The following is a 26298-nucleotide window of genomic DNA, read 5'->3' on the forward strand; positions in this document are numbered from 1 at the left end:
CCCACATTTTAAACGATTTCAAGTATTTATTTGTTTAATTTTACATAATTTGGGCTCCCAGCTCCTAAAACCCACAAAAACAGGAATTCAAAAAAATAGAATACTGTGAAGAAATCAGCATTTACTTCTCCGTTTATGCAGAAAAAAGAAAGAAATTAGGATCACATCAAATCAATCAAAATATGGTACTGTCTAAGCGATATGTCAATAGTTGGTTGGGAATCCCTTTGCCCTAATCACTGCCTTGATGGGCCTTGCCATTGAGGCAATCAGCTTGTGGCATTGCGTGGGCGTTATGGAAGCCCAAATGTTCTTGATGCTTGCTGTCAGCTCTTCTTTGTTTTTGGGTCTGGTGTCCCTCATTTTCCTCTTAGGAGTACCCTAGAGATTTTCAATGGGGTTTAGGTCTGGCGAGTTGACTGGCTTTTGCGGTGAGCCTGGATTTGAAAAAGCAGAGTTGCACCCTAAATCATCACTGACTGTGGATTTTTCACACTTCACTCAAGCAGCTTGGGTTGTGTTCCTCACCTGTCTTCCTCCAAACCCTTGGACCTTGATTCCCAAATGAAAGGCACACTTTACTTTCATCGGAAAAGAAGACATTGGACCACTGGCCAACAGTCCAATCCTTCTTCTCCTTGGCCCATTTGAGATGTTTCTTACGAAACTGACAGTTGTAGCCCATCTCCTTGATGCGTCTGAATGTGGTGGTGTTTGACTGTGGTGACTCCTGCCTCATTCCACTCTTTCTGGATCTCTGCCAGATCTCTGAGAGAATCTTGTTTGATAATCTGCTGGAGCCCACGGTCATCTCTTGTGCTGGTGCATGTTCTCTTGCCACATTTTGTCCTTCCACTAGACTTTCCATTGATATGCATAGACACAGCACTTTCTAAACAGCCAGCGTCCTTACCATCCTATGGAGGGTATCAATGATGGTCTTCTGGCCAGTTGTCAAGTCGGCAGTCTTCCCCATATTGAACTGAACTGAAGTAATTAAATGACACCTGGGGAAATCTGTGGAGGTGCTTTGAGTTCAGTAGATGATTAGTGTGTGACTTTCAGTTTAAAACGTCCATGGCCTGCATAATTTGGGCTGATTTCTTCACATTATTCACATTTTCTGTTTTTGTGGGTTTTATGAGCTGGGAGCCAAAATTATGTAAAAATAAACAAATAAATACTTCAAATCGTTTAAAGTGTGGGCTCTGAATCTATAATCTATGAAAGTTTAACTTTTTGAATGGAATTATGGAAATTAATGAACTTTTCCTTGATATTCTCATTTTTTGGAAAGGGTCTGTAGGTCACCTTGTCCCTAAGCTGAGAAGCACCAGTGCAACATGATGCTACCACTACCATGCTTTACTAAAAGCAGGTCCAAGTCCAGAAGGCTTTTTATGTTGAGTGTTCCAATAAATAAATTTTAGTAATATGAAAATACATTCAAAATTAACATATTAACATTATATTAAAATAAAGACACAAATGTCAACTCAAATGCTCACTGCTTTGTTTAGATATATAAAACAGCAAAAACTGCTGTCAGGAATTATATGTATATCAATCAGATTAATAATTCAGACAAGGACATGCAACAAGCTGCTGAGGATCTTTGAAAGCTAGCAAGTAGCACTTAGCTATCAACATATGTGAATAAAAGGCAAACAGCCACTTCTCTCAGTCATCTACATAAGCTAATGTCACACATTAAAAATGGCAAGAATCCACTTGCATCTGCCCTTGAGCTCCTGAAATGAATATGTTACAGCGTGTAAGTGACTTGTGACAGCTGCTGTTAGATGTACAGTTACAGTACACGGTCGCTGTCTGCCTGTAAATATAAACCCTTAAGACATACACAAACCTGCCCCCTAATAGAATGACAGACTGCCTGTGCTCCACTCACTGATTTTTGCTAACACGTCTGTGTGATTACATTCAAACCCACAGGGAGTTAAGGAAGAAAAAAAAAAACAAACAGATACCGAAGTGTGTGTAGGCAGCCTTCCGAGAAAGAGAGTGAAACAACTTATATTCCTACTGCCGTGCAGGAAGAAATTGTATAATCTATCACACATTAGCTCATAAATAGGTTCCAGTGGGAGACGCTGGCTGAAACGATGAGGAAAAAGTCCCCATTGGTCACCTCAGGAGGTCTGTCTACCACAAATATCTCACTAGGCTAGCACACATTACCAGCAGAACCAATGAAGGGAGGAAAGAGTGTGATGGAAACAACATCTCTCTAGATAGGAGGGTTTATCTGTCAGACATGCTATCTAAGAGCAATGAGGACCCAAAAGCAGCCTGTCACTACAGCTCCACATTGATGTCACACCAGGAACAAATACTATCAACTCACTAACCAATTCTACACAGTCTGAGTCACTTTCTATTCTCATGTCGTACTGCATTTCTGTCAGGGGGATCATGTTTTCCCAGAGGAAACTGCTGTCAATGAGACTATCTGGAGGAGCTACAACACTGCCTGAATAGACATGTTGACATTTTAAAAAATGGGATTTGGATTTCTTAACATATGTTCTTGCCACCTGGGTAGATATCACAAGAGATGAGATAAAGGAGAGAAAATATGTAGCTGTTCAGGTAAGATCTTTCTTTAAAGAAAAGTGCTTAAAAAAACTACAGGCACAAAGAATTTTTATCAAACCTTGTACATCTATTCGATTGCTTGTTAACACAAATAGTCAGCTAATCACATGGCAGCAACCCAATGCAAGTTCTAACTGTCCTATCGTTGCCTTTTTTGTGTACAGTTACCATGGTTACTGGTTAGGGATGCACAGAAAATCAGAACTCAGATTGAGAGGTGGATGAGGTGATGCTGACAGTCTCCAGTGTGCACTTCAAAAAATATGTTATTGTTTTGGTGAGCATAAAAAAGCTTGATAGATAAGACTCTAGTGTCCATACTTAATGTCACACACTATCTGGTCTATGGAGGCATTGAAGCACCATAAAGGCAAGTGTTAGGCTGCACCGTGCCTGTTGCCTAGCAACCTTGACAGATGCAACTGATGCTTACATCAAAACATAAGCGGCTCCTCAGTCGCTTATGTTTTGTTTGACGAGTCCTGCACCCCTCTAATACAACCAATGAGAAACAAATGATTTTTTGATTTTGACAGCTTATACTGAAGTCAATAAAGAAATGTAGTCTTGTGTAAAAACTGCTCTGTGAAATACATCTCTCACTGCACTTAATAAATCACCAGCAAAACATTGTGGTCCATTCAGCATTTTACTGCAGATTCTAGAGCGAGTGTGAAACTATTGTGAGAAAATGAGTGGTCATGCTGAGAGCTGCAGGTGAGTCAAAGGACAGGTCACAAATATCACCTGGATGCAGAGATGAATATACAGGGTGCTTAGGCCAGATCTACATAGCCAGTTCCTGGTCCTGTTAGCAAAATGATGGTTGTCCAGAGCTACTTCCAGGTTAACTGGACTTGTTTAATACTTTAGTCTGCCAGGTGAGGACAAAAAGCAGACAATGTGGTGAAAATGATCACAGTGGATGTACAACTCTATGGATGACATGGACTCAAAACCGGCTCTCACAAACCTATTTTTTTTTTACATTTTAAGCATAAACCGTTCAAAAAAACTGCTAAAAAAAGGGAACACTAAAATAACACATCCTAGATCTCAATTGTGTGGGTTGTAGACACCACCTCATATGCTACCTCTAGGGGTGAGAGCACTGACAAAATGCAAAAGTGATCAAACATCAGGCAGAAAGGATGAGAACAGAGAAATGGTCTGTGGTCAGCACCTGCAGAACCTCTCCTTTATAGGGGTTGTCTTGATAATTGCCTCTCATTTCCACCTGTTGTCTGTTCCATTTGCACAACAGCAGCTGAAACTGATTCACAATCAGTGTTGATCCTAACTGGACAGGCTGATTTCACAGAAGTGTGACTGACTTGGAGTTACATTGTGTTCTTTAAGTGTTCCCTTTATTTTTTGAGCAGTGTAATAATCTGCATTTATTATCTGTTTTACTGATGAATTTAAATTTTTCTTTAATTGTTGTTTTTACTTGAAACCATTTCTAGGTCGTTTTATTAATGTCTTTCAGTTCTGTGAAACACTTTGAAATGCCCAGGGTATGCTATTTAAATAAAGCTGCCTTGCCTTGGTATTTGGAAGGATGAACCCTGTGCTATGATTGGACAAACTCTTTTCTCTTCAGGTTTTAGGCAGACTAGATAAAGCTGTCAGTATACTATCACTATTTTTATAAAGTTATTTTGGCTGGTTTTGCCTATAAATGTTGAAGTGATGAAGCGAAGAGCGACAACACTTATGGGTAAATGCCAAGCAGCAAAGGGCTGCAGGCTGGAATCAAACCTGGGTCATTGCAATGAGAGCTATAAGCTTAGTGTATGGGACACTCACACCACCAGGTGAGCTATCATCTGATGTTTTTTTGTACTTTACGAGAAATGGAGCCAGTGTGCTGATGTAAAAATGCAATATATAGTGGAAAGTCTGAAAAATACAGCCGGATAATATAAATATATATAAGATAAAGCTTCTGAGGAACTGCACTGAAGCTGAACGTCCTCATGAACATAGGGAACATCTTGCAGGAGTGCACTGATCTTTGAAAATGCAAATCCAGAGCCAGTCCTTCAGCCTTTGGCATGCTGTGACAAAAATTAACACTGCGACTACAGTCTTTTCCAACTGTAACAACAACATCAGCTGTCAAAACCATACAGCCTACTTCTGCTCTCCCCTCCAGTCAACCAGAGTCACTTTAAATCTCCTCAGCCATCACTCTTAGCAGCTGGCCCAACACCTCTAAGGTCTAAAAATATTTACCCAATAAACCAGAAAATAAGGCCATTTCATGCAAAATTTGTTCCCAGTTATTTAGTGGTCATGCCTTGATCCATAGTCATTTAAAGCACTTGGCGAAACTCTCTTTGACGAAGACTTTGTTATGAGAGGTCTGAAGTGTAACAAACACTTCTCAAATCAGAGTCAATACCTGCAGCTCTGGCTCCCCTTCATTTCTGTGTGATAGGCAGGGTCAGCACATGTGGTTTAGAAAACAATAAGAAGAAATGACAGTGATTTCTGAATTTCCAGATGGTGGAAAAGCAAACACACTGCTGTGAACCTGTGTCCCAGGGATTATATTTCCCATATACGCTTGGATTGGATGCAAATCCAGACCTCACATTATGCAAAGCATGCCAGTAATTGCCGACTTAGTTTAAACACCTGAGCAAACTCTAATGTGACTGTCTGATCGCATTTCCATCTAGATTACATGGACTCCCACATCTGCAGGTTGGGCCCATTTATTCTGACAGTGCAGCCTGTGGTGTCACATGGTTGCTTTTTAATGACAATGACAGGAGATTCCACTAGATTCTGAAGCCTTTTATTTTAATTTATATTCCCATTTATTTTGATAAATAAAACAAAACAGTAGAGCAGGTTGGATAAAATTTATATTTTTCTACTGCAGACATTGTATTACCTTGAAGTCTGGGATTTCATTCTATCATAGCTCTATGAACCACAAACTGCAAATGAAGCTGGGTATTCCTCTAGCTTTTTGCATAGTTTGGTTGTTCCACTGGCTACTTCCTGCTTTAGGTCAACTACAACATTAGGAAAAAAATGAGCATTTCAACATGGATCAGATCAATTAGAAATTGGTTAGCAACCCATAAACTATATCTGTAAAAGCTTTGTTTGAGGTATTTTTAGTTTTTAGTTGGTTCCATGTCCCATTCACTAAAATCGAGGAGGCGCAGTTCATGACTTGTACTGCAGCCAGCCACCAGGGGGACAGATGCCAACATTTGACCTATCAGATGGAGCATTGGACATGGTGGATTATGCATCTATCTTATTTGACTACTTAGGTTGTACAGCAAGACTAAGTACTAATTCAGAGCTGCTTCTTTGGGTGTTGTTCATACCATATTATTGGTCAGGAGAGATGAGAGGATGCACACAAGCAGCATGTGGGCCTACGTCCAGCTGAGCCTCCTGCAGCATTTCATTTGCACCGCATGGTCTACATGAAGTGATGTAGGCAATGAAACATCTGTAAGAAAGCAGCAACTTTATACTTACAACATACACTTCATGAGGTCAGAGAGCCTGTGTAACCTACCACATGCATGATGCTACTTAAATTATGCACTAATTAAAACAACGGCAAGCATGACTGAGCTCGTTAGGATAATTAGGTAAAAGCAGCTTGTGCTAAAACATGTTTAGTAACTGAAACACACTACAATGGAAAACGACAACAGAATTAAGAGGCTGCGACTCATCTTCAGAAGTGCAGAAGTGATTATACTGCATATTGACAGACAGTTTGCCCGCTAGATGTGAGTCTCTTTTGCCTCCCCTAAGGAATGTGTGGGTGCAGTTGGCTGACTTTCCTGATGACAAAGATGACAAAGTAGTCCAATGGATGTAGTCTATTCAATATTCCCAGTGACAGTAATTATAGTGTATACAGCAAGTTCACACAGTACATCCATAATGTGTTCCAGAACACATCCATCCGTTTTCTTAACCCACTGTGATATTTTCACAGGTGGTCTGTGAAATTTTGTAGGTAAAGGCACAAAGAGGGTACAGCTGGCTAACTGACACTAACAGTGTGAAATACTTGATAGGCCTATACAAATTTTTTGCTGTACTAGGAGCTCTGGGAGCCAGGTGAATACCAGGAAGGGAGACATTTATTTACACAAACTACAAACTGCTTATAAATCTTCAACAACAGATTAAAACATAAAAATCACCCCTTAAATTACATTCAAATATTTGTTCATATTTTCTGTAGCTTTGTAAGATAAAGAGTAAGAGTACACAAAAAGAGTGTATTACTTAGCTAAAATGATAATGTATGCGAGCTGAAAAATGTTTTACATTACTGATGCTATTGTGACAATGCTGCACAACAGCGCGCACATTAAACTCAGAACCACCATGTGAGATGATCAGACTATTATTTATGAGAAATGACTGCAACTCTCTCCACTCTTGGGCTATCACGATGTATACACAAATACAGCGCACTTTGTTTCTTCATTCAAACCGGTGAGCGACCTGACTCTACACAGCTAGGTAAAGTGTTGTCTGTTACCTAATATCAGATTTAATAGAACATATGGAGGTTATCTTCAGGTTAAGCTAATGTTACGTTTGCTAACTTTACAGAAAAACTTTACTTTACTTAAACTTTACAAAAAAAACAAACTTTTTTTTCTTTTAAGACTTCAATGAGGCGTATACACTGTAAAGCTAAATCGCTGCTAAACCACTTCCGGATTTTCTTCTTCTTCATTTTATAGCAGGAGGATTACTACTACTACTATTACCACAAATAATAATACACTGCTCAAAAAATAAAGGGAACACTAAAGTATCTCATCCTAGCTTTCAATAATTGAAATATTCCAATTAAAATCTTCATTTATTACATAGTGGAATATGTTGAGAACAAAATAACTGTTCAATGATCAAAAATGATCAATGCAAATCAATGGTGAATCTGCCAATCTTGGTGTTCTCTGGCAAATGCCAATCACCCTGCACAGTGTTTGAGGTGCCCTCATACCACCCTCATGGAGTCTGTTTCTGGAAGTTTGAGCAGAAACATGCATATTATTGGCCTGTTGGAGGTCATGTTGCAGGGCTCTGGCAGTGCTCCTCCTGTCCCTCCTTGCACAAAGGAGGAGGTAGCGGTCCTGCTGCTGGGCTGTTGTCCTCCTACGGCCCCCTCCATGTCTCCTGGTGTACTGGCCTGTCTCCTGGTATCTCCTCCATGCTCTGGACACTGTGCTGACAGACACAGCAAACCTTCTTGCCACAGCTTTCATTGATGAGCCATCCTGGATGGGCTGCACAGCCTCATGATACCTCTGGGGGTGAGAGCACTGACAAAATGCAAAAGTGATCAAACATCAGGCAGAAAGGATGAGAACAGAGAAATGGTCTGTGGTCAGCACCTGCAGAACCTCTCCTTTATAGGGCTTGTACTGATAATTGCCTCTCATTTCCACCTGTTGTCTGTTCCATTTGCACAACAGCAGCTGAAATTGATTCACAATCAGTGTTGATCCTAACTGGAATGACAGGCTCAGCATGCCTGATTTTTTCATCCACATTGGATGATGTGAGAGATACAGCCAGAGAAACATCCATTTGCTGTAAGTTGGCGAAGGGTCAACTTCGTGGCGGCACCACAGGCTGAGGTATGAGGAAGTGCTGCGGTTTTGATAACTTTTGGTACCTAACCCCTTAAGGGCAAGTTCACCAATTTTCAGATCAGCCAGATCGGACAACTCCCCTAGGAGAAGGTTGCAAAAGTGCGGGGAGTGCAAATTGGAACTTGGCATGTTTTTTTTTTTTCAAAATAGCAGACTTCCTGTACGTCGGGGAATTTTTGTCCAAGAGGCTTTTTTTCTCGTCACGTGGCAATACATCAGTGTACCAAGTGTCAAGTTTGTAGCCGTTGTGGTGAATATTTTCATACCTTAGGGGGCGCTGCAGAGCCATGCGGACACGCCCGCCAATAGCGGCAATTTTCGTCGGGGGACAATTTTCTGCCAAATTTGGTGAGTTTTTGAGCACGTTCAGGGGGTCAAAAGTGCGATACCGTGGGCGGAACCAGAATCAAGTATTATATTTACTACTATATATTATATTATTTATAATAAACGCTTGCATTTCAATAGTGCTCAGGCCCTAATAATAATAATACTCATACTCATCATCATAAAAAAATGTAACAATTAAAAAAAATGCAAAACATACATTTTAGATTGTTAGGGTTTATTGAATGTCATGAGTGCATAGAAGTAGTTTTCAATGTCAAATATACAGTATTCATTTTAAAAGTTATGTTTGGCACAAGGTTTTATCAGCCCCAGTGGCCAACAGAAACCATTGAGTAATAGGGACAAGCCGGAAAACATGAAGTGATATATTGTGAGTCCTAATTAAAGGTAGACTGTACTAAACCTTTTAGCTGCATTCAAAAAGAGTACGCAAGATCAAACCTTTATCTAATTAGCGCTGACACCACTAACACAGTTCGCTTTTCACAGCTTCACTATGAATCTGTCCAAACAACTTCCTGGATAAGCAACACAACAGTGCTTTTCATGCTATTCGAACATAAGATTTTTAATCCTTATAAATGATCACAGTTATAAACTCCTAAGGCAAACCTTTTTGGCCTGGGAGGGCACATTACAGATTCATACAGTCATTAGGCTATAAAACTACTCAGAAGCCAGAGAGGCTTTATAATCATGCCGGTGAACTGAATGTTCACACCACCTTAGCTGTTCAGTTATAACCCAGCACCACCAGCACCCTAAGTACAGTTTTTCACTGGGCCTGAATTGAAATGTGAGGCATTGAATTTTTGATTTGAAAATTGTAGTGTGTCTTAATTTATAGCTATGAGTCAGAAATCCTGAAAGTGCCAGAACAAGAGAAACATAATCCTTCATTTACATGAAGGAAGTTTCAAACAAGTTGGATGAAGTAGGGACTTTTGCACCTGGTGCTATATTAATCACAATGATGTACATGTTTTTTGTCTCCTGACACATCATTGCAGAAGTGAAAGCCATGCTTCACTGCACAGGCTTTCTTGTTAATCACTCTTTGGACTTGGATGTGTGCATGACAGGAAAACACTGCGTTAAGCACATTGATTTATAGGAGTCTGAGAATGTTAGTGATTTTTAATTTCACCGCTTAGCAGTTAAAGTGCTTAGAGTCGCACGTTTTAGTCGTTAAAGATAGAGACAAATCACCTTTTTACGTGCAATTAAATCATATGCCTCCCTGTAAACATTAACTGTAGATATTAGAGTCAATTTAAAACACAAAGTGCATTAAGTACAAAAACCATCTTGATTAATGGACACCATCAATTTTACACCACTATAAATATATAAAACAAAATGCCAATGGGGAATGAAAGACATTATCTTTTGTCTGAAGGTTAAACAACAGCATTTAGTTAATAACATTACTGCTTTCATGTGTGAGTAGCTTTACGTTTTCCTTCCACAGACATAGGCTGAGATGGAGGACAATTAATAAACCTCACGTGTGTAAGTATGTCAAACCTTAACATATCCTTCACAAATCAAATTATTGCATTTCCTGAGATGAAAGAATACCTCTGTTGAATGCAGCCCTGGACATACATTAAACATAAAAAACATTATTCTCCAGCTGATTAAAATTTAAACATCTCTTTTTGTGGCATATGAGAGCTTATGAAATCTTCTGTAGCCATGCTATTGTTTCAGGACAATTTTTCCCTTTGACAGATTATTCCCTTTGAGTATGTGTCATCTTACACATAAAAAATGTAAAAATCTCCAAATCTCATGAATATTTGTTCGTTGTTCTGAATATGTGCAAACTAGCATTGTGTAACCCTCCCAACCCCAGGCATAAAGTTGGAATAACACATTTCTGTGTGACAGCTATAGAGGTGTGATACCATCAAAGCTGCCATACAGTTAAGTGCACAATAATTCAGTGCTTCAATGTGTCACATCTGTGAGTCTTAGCTCAAGGGTTTATGCTCCTCAGACAGCAGTGAATTTTGATCCAGCAGATCCAGGGTGGGACATCATGTGGGTCACCAGTGACGATGATCCCTCCCCCTCCACAGCCTCTGCTCCGATCAAATCCTGATGGTGTAAGTTAAGGATGGAGTCGGCGATGATGCGGGCTGTTTTCTTCTGGTATCCTCCTGAAGTCACCATAAGAATGGGGATGCCACGTCGCTTTGCAGCCCTGAATACAATCTCATCTCTCTTTATAATGCCCTGATAGAAAAAAAAGAAAAAGTGTTTATTTTATCCACATCTTATTTACTTTACTTTGTTCTTATCAGAATTCTGTAAAGGTCCTGGCTATGATGATGCACATTTTCACTAGAAAAATAGGATAAAGGAAAACAAATTTCTTCGACATTTGAGTCATAAGTATATATTGAAAAAAATTACAAATTTACTAGAAAAATTAGAAGAGTAAAAAATATGAGAAAAATAATTTACAGACGTTTGTAGTGAAGAGGATATTTATAAGATGGTTGAAGGAGAAGGGGGTAGAAATAGGGTCCTCCTATTCTCCTCTTGCTTTCTTTTTCTTTTGACTTATGGTCTTTGGTAGAACCAGAAGATGAAGAAGGGTTAATGGTGAGTAGGTATATTGTATTGTATTGTAATGTATTTAGAGGGTTAGAAAAGTAGTTGCATTGTATACAACAGTGGAAAAATCGGCTGATTGGACAGAGCTTGTAGAGTACCTGCGGCGATATGGAGAGTCCTCCGAGGGGGTCCCCATCCAATATGTCGGTCCCTGCATTATAAACGATGACATCAGGTCTGACCTCATTAAGTGCTCCCTCAGAGTGGAGCTCGACCTTCTGCAGGTACTCCATGTCTTCAGTGCCCCAGTCCAGCTCCACTTTCCTTTTTATGGCTCCTAGAGATACAGAAATGAATCATTCATATACACTCAACAAAAATATAAACGCAACACTTTTGTTTTTGCTCCCATGTTTCATGAGATGGACTTGAAGATCTAAACTTCATTCCAGATACACAATATTACCATTCCTCTCACACTTTGTTCACAAATCTGTCTAAATGTGTGATAGTGAGCACTTCTGCTTTGCTGAGATAATCCATCCCACCTCACAGGTGTGCCACATCAAGATGCTGATCTGACATCATGATTAGTGCACAGGTGTACCTCAAACTGCCCACAATAAAAGGCCACCCTGAAATGTGCAGTTTTGTCTCACAGCAAAATGCCACAGATGCCACAAGCATTGAGGGAGCGTGCAATTGGCATGCTGACAGCAGGAATGTCAACCAGATCTGTTGCTCGTGCATTGAATGTTCATTTCTCCACCATAAGCCGTCTCCAAAGGCGTTTCAGAGAATATGGCAGTACATCCAACCGGCCTCACAACCGCAGACCACGAGTAACCACACCAGCCCAGGACCTCCACATCCAGCAGGTTCACCTCCGAGATCGTCTGAGACCAGCCACTCAGACAGCTGCTGAAACAATTGGTTTGCATAACCAAACAATTTCTGCACAAACTGTCAGAAACCGTCTCAGGGAAGCTCAACTGCATGCTCGTCGTCCTCATCGGGGTCTTAACCTGACTCCAGATCGTCGCCGTAACAGACTTGAGTGGGCAAATGCTCACATTCGATGGCGTCTAGCACGTTGGAGAGGTGTTCTCTTCACGGATGAATCTCGGTTTACATTGTTCAGGGCAGATGGCAGACAGCGTGTGTGGCGTCGTGTGGGTGAGCGCTTTGCTGATGTCAATGTTGTGGATCGAGTGGCCCATGGTGGTGGTGGGGTCATGGTATGGGCAGGCATCTGTTATGGACGAAGAACATAGGTGCATTTTATTGATGGCATTTTGAATGCACAGAGATACCGTGATGAGATCCTGAGGCCCATTGTTGTGCCATACATCCATGAACATCACCTCATGTTTCAGCAAGATAATGCACGGCCCCATGTTACAAGGATCTGTACACAATTCTTGGAAGCTGAAAATGTCCCAGTTCTTGCATGGCCAGCATACTCACCGGACATGTCACCCATTGAACATGTTTGGGATGTGCTTGACCGGCGTATACGACAGCGTGCACCAGTTCCCACTAATATCCAGCAACTTCGCACAGCCATTGAAGAGGAGTGGACCAACATTCCACAGGCCACAATAGACAATCTGATAAACTCTATGCGAAGAAGATGTGTTGCACTGCATGAGGCAAATGGTGGTCACACCAGATACTGACTGGTTCTGAGTCCCCAGACCGCCAATAAAGCAGAAACAAAATGCACATTTCAGGGTGGCCTTTTATTGTGGGCAGTTTGAGGTACACCTGTGCACTAATCATGATGTCAGATCAGCATCTTGATGTGGCACACCTGTGAGGTGGGATGGATTATCTCAGCAAAGCAGAAGTGCTCACTATCACACATTTAGACAGATTTGTGAACAATGTTTGAGAGGAATGGTAATATTGTGTATCTGGAATGAAGTTTAGATCTTCAAGTCCATCTCATGAAACATGGGAGCAAAAACAAAAGTGTTGCGTTTATATTTTTGTTGAGTGTAGAAGACTGAAGCCAAAGAACCTAGCTGCAATAATAAACTAACAAGTTAGCCATATCCACAGTCCTTACATATGTAATCTAACAACTGCTAGGATGTTTCACCAATAATTCTTTTAACACAGAAAGACTAAAGAATTTCTGATAAATTACTATGTTCAGACAGGTAATTATATTCCTCAGTCTATAAAATACTATGCATTTGTGCAGCAGTTTTTTAATTAATTAATATGTACATTTATAATAATTAACACAAATGATGAAAAAAGGCTCACTAGGAAACCTTCATGTTCAATGTTCAAATAGAATTAAGCTGCAAAAGCAGGAAAGAAGTCGTTTTTAGGAAGACAACACAAGGAGAGTGTTATCTTAAAAAAGCCAGAATATACATTTATTTTAGTTCATTGAGGGGAGACTATTATAAAAATATCTTCAATTCAATTAATTGCAGACGATAGGTGAAAGATGGAGATAATTCTTAAGGCAGGACAGTGACATCTGGCCTGCAGAGTATCATTAAGTCAGAATTAAATGGTAGCATGTGGTGCCTGTCACGGCTGCTTTAATGTATTGGCACATTCATTTGGAGAAAAGCCATGATTATAGCATTGCTGCGTGGCTAACATAGTGAGCAGAAGTGCTGGGGGAAATGATTTTAATGACACTGAGCAACATGTAGGGGCTAGGTGTGGAGGCAGACCCCTCTATATCAACCTCAACCTCCAACCAGGGATCTGCTGTAGTGATGTCTTATTGTTTGAAACCAGAATGATTAAATCATTTCAATTATAATGACTTTAAATGTAAAAGAGCAGGTTTGATAGTATTACCAATGGTACTTTCACTCACTTTTGGCATATCCATCCCCGGGATAAATGTAGCGATTATACATGTCCATGATGAATACTCGCCTGTCATCCAAAAAGTCACGTTCATGTCCATTTCCCTACAAATCAACAGAACCGCTATTAAATTTAATATAACAGCCCATTGATTGCTGTTGCTTCTTCTACAGGCATCATCCAACACTGACAAGCTATATCAAGCGACAGGCCGTTTACCTTTTGACGATGGGTTTGACAGCCCACTGCATCATTTGACTGTGCCAAGGTCTACACAGGGGTCACTCAGGCCCATTTGTTTACATGGGACATGCAGCTGCTGACTGACAGCACCAGACGAGGAATAAATAGTCTTGTCGTCTGAAGGTATTAAATGTTAAAAAATACTTATAAAAAAAGTCACGGCTACTCCATCACTTTTCATTTCCTTGCCTCCTATTTGTCACCCAAAGTGTCTGGCTGCTGTTAGGACATTAGGCTTTGTGCCAAGTCCAGTAATGCTGAATGAAGAGGAGGATGTATGGGACAAGCAGAACAATTTAGTTCAAGCTGAACATCGAGCCCAAATGACTGCAACATCTATTCTTAAATTTTTAATACAAATTTTGAATCTCCATCTCAAGACTTGCTGCTAATGCCTACACTTGCTACACATGCTTATTTCTCTAAAGTGACATTTACAGGCTTGACTTAAGAATAAAAAATAAAAATAAAATAAAATAAATGCAGTACACATCTCTAATGTTTTCATACATTACATACAGCTTGTGTTATTCTCATGCAAACAATTGTTTTAACTCAAGGACGTTTAGCCTAGAATTGGATAGCCAATGTTTGGTCAATAGCCTTGGTAAATACTGTAAGCAAGATCTATACTGTATATAAACCAGCCAAGCCTTCTCATTATCTGACTTTTTATTCACCATGCTAAATGTGTGTCAAAATATTGTTACCCGATATAAAGCTGACAAATTACCACACATCTTGTGCATGCAGAACTTGCTATTAACATCTTCTCATCTTGCAAAAACTAAGAAAAATATCTTGTGTTTCTCTCAGATAAAAATGTTTCTATGTATGTATGTTTTATCCCTGCTCCTTTCAGTAGGTCCTGTTGAATACTGACTGATGGTTCTAATACTAAATACAGATATTTCAGCTTGGTGAGGGACGATATCTGTTCTAAAGAACTGAATGAAAAGGCTTGTTTGAAGGCTTTCAGCTGACGCTAACAAATGGCAGTGAAACTGCAGTCATTTATTGTACAGTACAGGATGTGGGGGAGAGGATAGGGATAGATAGAGAGGAGAATAAGACAATAGGCAGCAGGAGCACAGGCAGCTTGTGAGTTGATTTATAGTCTCAGACTGTCTTTCAGAGTTGGAAGTGGACAAAACATTCAATGCGAGCCTGTTGGGTTATACTCACAGGACATACTTGTTCATTAAAACCAAGCAATATTTTGTAGTTGAACCACAGTTGTACTGGTATTTGTGTACATATTTAGATATATACCATATGTTCTGTACAGTCCAAGCTTTCAGCCTGACACATGTCCACTTGATTTAAAAATGTGGCAGGTTTTATCTCAATAAACTAGTTCTACCAATTGGGTAAACAAGAGCTGTACATGCTCTAGATATTTACTAGCTTATAATCTGTAATCCATTTTTTCACTCTACTCTGCACTTAACTGTAGAAAATCTGCAAAACTGTTGTCGTGTGACTGCTTGCTGAAAGTGAATCACGGCATCCTAATTGCACTGAAGAATGCAAATTTGTTTTTCACAGAATGTTACTAGCACAAACTAATTATTTTTCTCATTTTTTTATTAGACATATAAAAAGTCATTTGAAGTAGAGCTGATTAAATATTAGGGTTATTAAACTTAGTAATGTTTTCATGACAAAACAACATCATGCCTGATGGTGTATTGCAGGATTTAAACTCAGGTAATTCTTAATACAGTTCCTGGCTGTGATGACTTAACATGGTGCCACACTCTTTAAAATGTTGTTGTTGCATATCAGAGTAGCTGTGTTTGTATTGGTCAGTGTCAGCAGAGAGGCATACGCCTCTATTAAAAGTTGTCATGGTGGATTGTCTATATTTGAACCCATAACATTATTCTCAGGGTTCCTTATCACACACACACACACACACACAGCTCACATCGCTGATTTCAATATGCCTCACAACAGGACTCGCTTGTTATAAACTCAACCTAAAATGATTACTATAGAAAGTGTGAAGTATCCCTGCTGTCTCAGCCATAATCTTGACTTACATGAGGACCAGAGAACTTCATGCGTCATGTTTTAGAGTTATAATTAGGATTTTACCGCATATGCCCAATATTTTCTCTGCCTAATTATCTGCTGAGAGGGACTTCATGCAGATTTGCTCTTTTGTCCTCCCTGATGAATTATTCACTCTGCATCTGTATTGATTCCCTGCTTGTGTAAATAGGTAAAGGCGTATTATTACCAATAAAGCATGGCTCAAACTGAATAAAGCTCCATTCTTGGAATACAGCCATGGAGATCAGGAATCCTAAGACCTCATCAATGTTAACACAGTCCTCAAGGCTAATTGGTAGTGGATACATCACATTATGCTAAAAACAAAATGTAAGACTAAAAAATGATAATGAGACTTTCAAAAATGTTTAGTCATTGTTTTCTAGAGCTGAGGCAAGCATAGTCCAATAATGGTGACCTAATAAACAAGACCAAACAAGATGTAATGCATAGGAAGCACAATGTAAATATAGTAGAAGATGATGCTGTAGATTTCCACTGGTTTTTCCCTCATAATTTAGGTTACAGACTTTCCTCTGTTTTTCTGCTCAATGTGAGAAAAAAATACTGCAAACAACTATTCAAATCGGAGAAAGACCATTTCCAGTTTACAGTATCTTAACATGACACATTTTCTGTTATAGTGGCTGGCTTGCATGGCTCATGCTTACACTCCATATCCACTTTGGATGTAGAGGTTCAACAAACAAAAAGTTAGCAAATGGCGTATGAAGGTGATAAGCACATCGTTTTCTAATTTTGTGCTTGTTAAAAAACATAAACACAGAAATTAGGTGCCTGGAACTCCTATCTTGCATCAGGAACCTCCATAGCAGACAACATGACCTAATCACAGCATTTAGCTTTTCCTTATCATATGGAAAGAAGATAATTTGGTCTGACTCATCTTGACCAGTCTCATAATCCACTTGATTTACCTCCTTATCTGCACACTCCAGGTCAAATAAATCACTTGTATGCAATGTCAAATTGACAGTCTGCTAATCCTCAATGTGTTTAGTGGGTCAGATTCATTCAGTCAGTTACATGGTTGTTCACAACAAGCCAAAACACACCAGTAGCTGACATTATTGTGGATATCCTGGTGGTAGTTCAATATAAACCAAAGCGACTACACACTTTTTTTGATACATTCCACTGAATTTGTCGGCAAGAGCCAATTTTGCCCACAGGGAGCCTTATTGATCTGTGTGGTCATAAGGGAAGGGGGTTATCTTGTCATCGATGTCAGCTCCTAAGCAGTGTTGCGCATTGACACGAAGAGGGGCAATCATATTGGCTCACCTGATGAGCATCCAGATCAATGATGGTAGCCCTGGAGATGCCTTCCACTCTTTCAAACAGAAACTAGAGAGGAAGATGAAGAGGAAAATATTAGGTTTTATCCTGAGGACACATTCTGCCAGGGTTTCAGCTCCAAGCCAGGGCTTTTACTATTCATCTGTGTTGTATTATTTCCTGTGTTTTATTTCGAAATCACTGATCTCCCATTTGTTTCAGGTGTCTTGTCTTCCTCTTTCTTGTGTACTCCCTCCTCCTGGTAATTACATTCCCTGCCCTAATGTGTCTCACCTGCATCTCATCCCTCTCCCTCCCTTGTGTATATTATGTGTGTGCTTCCCCTTACTCCCTGCCAATTCATCTTGTGCCATCGGCAAGCTTATCAGCCTTCTAATCTAGCCTTCCAGCAGCCTTTAGTGTATGACTGTAGTGTGTTTGTTGAATTAGCCTTAGCTTTAGCCCCTTTTGTAATTCAGCCCGCCGACTCTCTGGTTCCTGACTCCTGCTGCGTCTGAAGATCCTCCTGCCTGGCCTTGCTTAACTGTTGCTGGTTCTTTGAATTCCCGTTTTTTTGTGTGTGTGTAACATGTTGTTTATTGGCTCTCCTTCTGTATTCTTTGTCATGTACATACAGTAATAGAATTATACAAATTGCTCTCAATCAGCATAACTAACTCTTTGTGTCATTAATTTTTTGTAGAGAGACAGCAAGAAAGCCAGAGGAAGATGCTTGTACCTTGATACTGACTTGATATCATATGGGGGAGTTTGTGACTGAAATTGTGTTTTTAAGTCTGGTAGGCAGTTGCCACAGTTTATAAGAGGAAGTTTGAATATTTCTTATATGTCCAATTTAACGTGGCAAACTGGGCTTTTCTGTGTACATCAGAATAGTCACCTTGATGGCCAGAGTGATGTCTGCATAGGCACAGAAGCCCCCACCCCTGTCACTGGAGCAGTGGTGAAAGCCTCCTCCTAGAAACAGAAAAACCACTGGCTAAGTGTCAGGGAGATGAAACAGTCTCTATTATTCAAAACAGCTACAATTGGCGATTTAACATGGCTATTATTGAGTTTATTGGTGCTTACAAAAGTGACTGCTTTCCCCTGTATTACAACAATGGCTGTACTGACACCAGAATAGGGCTGTTCAATTGCTAATAAAATGCTCAGAGCAGCAGTTTACAGGGAGAGACCGTGAGGTGACATTTTTACAATTAAGATTATAGCCATTCATTCAGGTTAAGAGTTATAGTCTCCTCTGCCCTGCTATGCTCATGTTCATTATACTACAGTGTAGAGCAGAATATTAATAAAGGCCAGTACAGAAGTGGGTAAAAAATTAATACTGCCTGGTTTCCAGGCAATAAAGCTTTTTCTACATCCTCATAGTGCTGCGATACTTAAAATGCAGATGTCCAATGTATTTGAATAGTCTTTATATCTTTATTAAAATCATGTTTATAGATGCAGAATAATCCTTCCTCTTTATTCATCAACAGAACATGTGAAATAGCTGAGTAAGTAGGAGGTACAAAGAAAAAGTTGCGGATGCAGTATTTTTGTTCCCAGCTCGGCACAAAAATAAACGATGACCCCACTTTTTTAGCCAAAGACCTCCAACTCATTCACAGCCCAGCTACTGATGGCAGTAAGACACAAAGACAATCCTCCAGCGCAGATGGAATCAACATTTATTATACATTTAGTATGCTTCTCCAAATATTTGCTTGGAAAAGTTAAACCACTTAGATTAATCATTTTGCTCCTAACATGCATCATTTTGCTCCTTTTCAATCATTTTGCTCCTTATCAAGGTTACGTGTAAAGCAGTTTTGATTGATTATCTACTTATGGGTTAAGATCAGTGCCTGTGCTGAAAACTCACCAACATTTATGGCCCATCCTCGGTCAACAGCCAGTTTTCCTGCCTGTGGGAGACACAATAATTCTGTAAATTGTTTGATATATGACCATTTCAATTTATGACACAAAAATGACCTTTTTATATGCACGTCAATCATCAGGCATTGCAGACTCTATGAATTGATTCATGTTAATTGAAAAACAAAAAATAATGTTTGATTCAGAAAATTAGAAATATGTCTTGAGGCAAGTTTTCTATGCAGGAATTAACAAGAGCTTTTGTTACTTTAACTGTCTGGAGAACATTTGATATAAAAATAAATATAACAAACATTACACAACTGCCGCAGGAGATTTTTGGACATTTTAAGCTACTGGGCATGATGAGGTTCTGCCCAATTCTTCTTAAAAAACAAACATAGCAGAAGTTGCAAGTGGAGCGATAAGTGATGAGTTATTGCTAATAAAATAATTGTTTTTTTGGCACCCTAACATAAAATTTGACAACATGAGATAAGAAAAACATGTTCCATTATTCACAAAAGTCTGATATTTAATTGAAATAATATCTTAAATAAGTTTGCCTATAACAGCTCTGAGTTAACTTCTATACAATATTATTGGACACAGAATCTCTCCAGATCCTTCAAACTCTGTGGTCAACACCTGCTCTGAACTTAAGTGTGGGAATATGGTAGCCTTTGATTATTGTCCTGATAAAAGGTCTAATAATCTGGGAAAATCTCACAGCAGGATGTTGATAAATGAACTGAAAATGACACTGTATTTATTTCATGTCATATTCAAAAAACAAAGCAAATTCATTTAATAGCAAAACTGCTTTTAATGTAAATGTAGTGTGAAAGCACAAACAGATCAACAAACACAATGCACCGACAACATGTTAAATTTACTCCTGAGAGCAGTTTCTGAGAAAATAAAGGCAGCATTTGTCTCACATGTTCATCAGTGTAATTCTGATGCGCATGGCTACACATGAGAAAAGCATCATTTAGGGCTGATCACATCACACTTCACTGAAGGTTTATCTAGCACTTTACACTCTAATGATATTCTAGGCAGAAGTAGTAAGAGCCTCCAAACCACTACATGTTTGTCAAGGACTTAGGGCCCAAAATGTAATCAGGTAAGTAATTAGTAGATTCTTTCAGAAGAAGAAAGCTGTTAGGAAGCTGCTCTTCTCGGGTCTTATTCAGGTCGAGATTTCACTCTCAAATGAATAACAGAGCTTTCTCTAATGTGTATTTTCCATAGTGTGGAAGAGGGAGAGGATCTGAGCTGTGGAGACTGTGTGTAAATGCCAATATGGTTGTCTGATGGATGAGTAATAACACATATTAGCATGTATGCACACACTCTGGCCATGGCTCTAACACACCACACTGCAAGGGGAAAACAAGGAGTCTGACAAAGTATCAGGTGTATTCTAAACCCTCTAATTGCATAACTCTATCAACTGCCCAGAGTTGAGGTCAATTGGATCAAGTTCCACATATGTAGCAGAAAATGGATGGGTGGGTGGATGATCACTGAATAACTAATTCATTAAAGTTTATTATCAGTGGATGATTGTTCGTGTTATACTGAAGTATGGATGGGTTTTACAAATAAGTGATGCACAAATATAATCTAGAATCTAACCCTTAAGGATAAGGATCAAATGACTGACTGAAACTGACACAGATTTATAGAGTAAGTTTCAGGGAGTTTTATTTAAGGCCAGAAATCAATAGCCTTGTTTCAAATACACTATGGTGACAGAGTTAGAATTTTGACCTCAAGCTCAGGACTACTGTGGCCAGTAATGCACCTACAGTGCTTACAGACATAAGTAAGAGAGCAGATGTTATTATTTGTTATTTCTTTCTCTAACAAATTAGGGTGTAATAAGGTGGGCAGAATATATGAACACTATCAGTCGGCTAACAACGATGACAAAGAAGAAAAGAGGCAGTCAGATATCTACCATTATTGTTCCTCCTGTTTGGGTTCGCAAAGGTCTCAGCACCTTTCGTTGCACCAGGAAATTAGGCAGAAAAAGAAGCGGTGGAATTTCTGTGATTGTTGCCACCACCAGAGACCACTGCATTAAAAGAGAACATAATTGTAATTAGTGGTGTTCAGCTGACTAAGAAGCAACCAAAAGCTGAACAACATGCATCATTAAATGTTTTTTTTAACATGTAAACATATTAAAAGCAGATAAAAAGACACATATGAATACGGCCAACTGAATCAGAACTGAACTACAAGTCTGCTGTGAAAACAGGACAACACAGGACCAGTGTTAATTTTGTTGACGAATCATTTTCGTCATAGTTTTCGTTAACGACCTTTTTTTGCTGATAAAAACGAGACGATAACTAAATAAAAACTAACGCACGGTGCCAAAAACGAAGACGAAATGGATTGACACTTTCGTCAACGAATAAAAACGAGACGAAATTATTGATGGAGACGAGATCCAATCAGAGCAAATTTTGTTTGTGGAAAGGGAGGGACGAATCAGGAGACGGCGGCAGAGAGCCAATCAGAAGTGCTCTCTCTGTGTAAGGACGTTGCGCCGCGATGCTGGAAGAAGGCGTCCTCATGCATGGTAACACAACACAGGAGAACAGACACACAGACACGTTTAATTTCAAGACAATCAAGACGGTTTGCAAACCATGTGGAGCGACTATCAGCGGTAAAAACAATAAACCTGAAGCGACATTTGCAGACGAGTCATCTTAACTTCCGTTCAAAGATACACGTGACAAAATCTATAAATGAAGACACCGCTGCTGATGGTTTTACAGCATGCGACCTGTTTCTAAGTTGTCACTGAAGTGTTTTGCTGTAGTTATGGAGGATTCATGAGGAAGGTCATGACTGAACAGTGTATTCTGGGAGAGCAGCTCACTGTTCACTGGTTCTTTTGTGAAAAGGTAATAGCAATTAAATAAAGAGATGTTTGTTTCAAATAACACAAGTTAAAGCTGTGCCTGTTTTTATTGCACAATCAAACCTTAAATATTTCATGAAAAATATATATCATAGAATTTTAGTCGACTAAATCCACGGCAGATTTAGTCGACTAAAATTATTTGATATTTAGTCGACTAAAACTAGACTAAAACTTTAAAAATGTTGATGACTAAAACGTGACTAAAATCAAATGACATTTTAGTCACAAGACTAAAATAAAAACTAAATCCGAAATTGCTGCCAAAATTAACACTGCACAGGACAAATTGAGGATCAACAGTAGAGTACTGAGGTATCTCCTAAACTGACCAGAGTTTGTGCATGCAAAAGGGGGACTACAGAATAAATATCACATCATTAAATAGGATGGTCATCAGCTTTGCATTCTCTCTAGCAACCAAATTTTAGCATTCCTGACATTTAAGTCCAATGCAACTTACCCACAGCTACTCTGGAAGAGATAACAAATGTGGATCCTAAACAACTTATGCTGTTGTGTTCAGTGAGGAAATTGGACCCAAATGGATCATAACATATGCAACACAATCAGGAAGACAAAAGCTTTTGGTTGTTGTCTAGGGGATAATTTCCTGCAGTATCTTGTGACCTCCTTCATCACAATAATTGGTGTGGATTATATTCATACAATGCTCAAATGTGAATGATAAATAAACCATTAGAAATGCTGTCAGATCCCTCAACTGCGTGTGACTCGTAGAGGAGAAACAGGGGACAGAGACAGGAGATAACTGGTAGAGATGATACAATGTTGTCAAATGAAGGACTGGCAGAGCTGAGGGAAAAAAGCTACCTTTAGTCTGTTGAGGTAGCGTTTAGTGTGAACCACCAGTAGATCCTCCTCGGTAGCTTCTTGAGCCTCTACTATGTTCCCATCAGTGATGAACTGCTCCTCTGAGACACAAACAAATAAATCAGAGACACTTAAGACAAACTAATCTTCTTATTACATGAAACTGGGATTTTGCTTACTGTTAAATAAAAGATAATACACCTCAAAATTCAATATGCTCGACATTATGCTATTCGAGTGTGGTCAATACTGTCACAAGTCATGCTATTGATTTTGTTGATAATGCACCTCCTACCAACAGCATGACACTGACATGCAGCACAATTAGAGTAAAATATTTTATTACCTTTATCCCTGGGAATAACATTTTCATAACATGATAAAACATTCTCAATCAAAAGCTAACAAATATTGAAGACAGTTATCTGAGTGTGGTTATTGTTTATTATTTTCTTCAGTGATGTAAAGATTGGTTTACATCACTTTACATCACAAAGTTTTTTTCTGGTCCCATCTGTGTTTGTATGTTTATAATGAAAGCCTTATTACTTTACTAATGGTTTACTCTTAATGCTTCCTTTTCTATTCAGCACACATTTAGTGTTTCTTTACACCCTGTTTTAAAGAGATCATTTTCACTTAACTCTCTGTTTCTCCAATTATTATTAGAATATTCAAGGTTTTCCGCTGTCAGCAGCAGCTCAGCTCTTTATTTGCACTCTGAACCTTTGAAAGTTTTATGAATTCATTAAGCTGCATGCCACAATTTCTACAGCAAAGAAAAAAAAAGCCTGGTGTGAAGTGTGTGCCAGTTAGCCAGCGACTATTTTCCCTTGGCCTTGAAACACACACTGGGCCTCATCTACAGTACCTGCACAGGCTCCCACAGGGAGTTTTCTTTAATTATCTGTGCTCTATTGCTCTGCCTTACCCCCTCTCTAACAACTACGCCTCACCCCTTCCTCCTGTTTTTGTTCTTTACCTCACTTCGCCTCTATAATCCACTCCAACCATATACATCACCTTTCAAAAAGTGAATGACTTTCCCCCACTTCCCTGCATCGAATGGATGGAGCTTTTCAAGGCCCATGAAGGTGATGTTGTAATCTGGGTGGTAAACAATGGGCAGACATGTTCGAGGGATGCTGGCGTACAAATTGGTGCGGTGTGAGCTGAAAGAGAAAAGTGTTGGAGTGTTTAATACTTCTGCATAGCATTAACTTTCACTGCATTATCAGTATTGGTATGATGTTTGTACGTCCTACCTCTTTTTACCTTCATTATCTTCTTTGTGTGACATGTTTCTCAGACATTTCTACATTCATCTGTGGGAAAAAAAGGGAAAAATCGAAAATGTACACACTTCTAACTGCTGTAAATGCATGCCTGTAATACTTGTGTAGAAAACACAGGCTGTCTGCGTAATTACATAAGCAAGAAGGGATAATATGCAAGCTAGATTTTTTTTTGCACATGCGCAGTAACGTGTATATATTTTCAAAGACGCAACGGCAGAAGAAATGTTGCAGCGTACACTCAGAGCCGTCAAACGTCTGTGTACAGGCCTTTTCACCTCGCCTCAGTTTTTTCCTCAAAGGCAAAAACATCCCCATGCCTGCTGTACGCAACAGCCCGGGGAACTGTTTCAGAGGACAAACTACTGACAGCCGCGACTCACCTGCTGCTTTTATGTGGAACAACGCAGGTCACAGCTGGAGAAACACAGTCATTGAGCTGGGCTTTAAGCGTGTGTGTCCTTCCCGACAAGGTTTAGTTTGAATTGGCATTCATAAGCTAGTTAACAGGCAGAATACGAAACCTGAAATCTCTTTCTTTGACAGAATGCGTATTCCCTTCCTGCTCCACCGCTACGTAGGATGCGTACGTTAATCGCGCCCGAGGTACGTCAGAGGTACGCTTTTTACGTAAACGGAGATTTAAAGCAGAAGAAACGTGTTTGTAGATTCAGTCTCAACCAAGAATTCAGTCGTTAAACCATGTTTTCACCAAAAAAAAAATAAAATAAAATAAAAAACACACACACATAACACCTACTACTCCGGCTATATGGTGGAGGTGACGGAGAGGAGGATAGACGGCCGACACCAACAGACTCAACAAGCTCATTAGGAAGGCTGGCTCGGTGCTGGGAGTGGAGCTGGAGTCTGTGGTGGAGGTGACAGAGAGGAGGATACTGAGGAAACTCCTCAGTATTCGTAACAACACGTCTCACCCCCTGCACGACACACTGCTGTCCTACAGGAACACATTCAGCGGTAGACTGAGACTACCGAGGAGCAGCACAGAACGCCACAGGAGGTCCTTCCTGCCAGTGGCCATCAGACTGTATAACTCCTCCCCTTTCTGTAGGGAGAAGCGCTAGATAATGATGTCAGGCATCACTGTCATTCCCTCCACTGGTCTATATTTATGTTTACTTAGCACCTTACATCTCCATATTTGTGTCCATGTATCATATATTGTGTTTATACTGCGTACTGTAATTTGGATTATAGTGACACATACTCTTATACTCTGTACTTAACTGCATTTAATGTAACTTGATACCTCTGGCACAAGAATTTCCTTCGGGATTAATAAAGTTTTATCTTATCTTATCTTATCTTATAATAGACTAATAAGAATGAATGAATGAATTAATAGATAACAACACATTAACATGTGAAAATGTTAAAAAAAAGTTTATTTGGGGTTGTATGGGGTATAAAGGTTGTACTGTGTACTGTTCCCTCATAAAGGAATAACCAGGTGTGCCTAATTGATCTCAATTAATTAAGTACACTTTTGAATATTCTATAATACACTTATAAAAAGTGAGATGATAAGTGAAATATTGCAATGCAAAGTGAGCGTGCGTGCGTTTCAGCTAAATTACTTTTGTATCAAGTGTGATTGTTTTGAGCTTTTTAGCACAGGTCTTTTAAGTCATGTGTATCTTGTGACATCAGCAAAAGATGGTTGAATCAATAGCCT

At 39.4% G+C, this 26298-nt stretch overlaps 1 protein-coding gene across 3 annotated transcripts; it reads right to left on the reverse strand.

The window, feature by feature from the left end:
- Positions 1-8842: 8842 nt before the first annotated feature.
- Positions 8843-25201, reverse strand: hdac11 (histone deacetylase 11). 3 transcript variants are annotated; one of them, XM_028406527.1, is made up of 11 exons: positions 24983-25201; positions 24580-24629; positions 24328-24411; positions 23305-23405; positions 21493-21609; positions 19528-19570; positions 18538-18614; positions 17643-17705; positions 14044-14140; positions 11354-11532; positions 8843-10871 (listed from the first exon to the last, which is right to left on the reverse strand). In XM_028406527.1, the coding sequence occupies exons 2-11, from the start codon at positions 24602-24604 to the stop codon at positions 10629-10631; spliced, it is 1029 nt and encodes a 342-aa protein (XP_028262328.1). In that variant the 5' UTR covers positions 24605-24629; positions 24983-25201; the 3' UTR covers positions 8843-10628. The 3 variants fall into 3 exon arrangements, with proteins under 3 accessions (XP_028262328.1, XP_028262329.1, XP_028262327.1); XM_028406528.1 differs by having other exon boundaries at positions 24328-24476; XM_028406526.1 differs by having other exon boundaries at positions 24328-24476; positions 24570-24629.
- Positions 25202-26298: the final 1097 nt, after the last annotated feature.

Source organism: Parambassis ranga, chromosome 5 (assembly GCF_900634625.1).
Source record: "Parambassis ranga chromosome 5, fParRan2.1, whole genome shotgun sequence".
Classification (NCBI taxonomy): Eukaryota; Metazoa; Chordata; class Actinopteri; family Ambassidae; genus Parambassis; species Parambassis ranga.

Coding starts and splice junctions, on each gene's coding strand:
- hdac11 (XM_028406526.1), bottom strand. CDS start 24,604: ATGTCACACAAAGAAGATAATGAAGGTAAAAAGAG. Junction 17,706..18,537: donor ACATCACTCTGGCCATCAAG/GTGACTATTCTG, acceptor CTTCCTCTCTAG/TTTCTGTTTGAAAGAGTGGA. Junction 11,533..14,043: donor CGGGGATGGATATGCCAAAA/GTGAGTGAAAGT, acceptor CTGTATCTCTAG/GAGCCATAAAAAGGAAAGTG.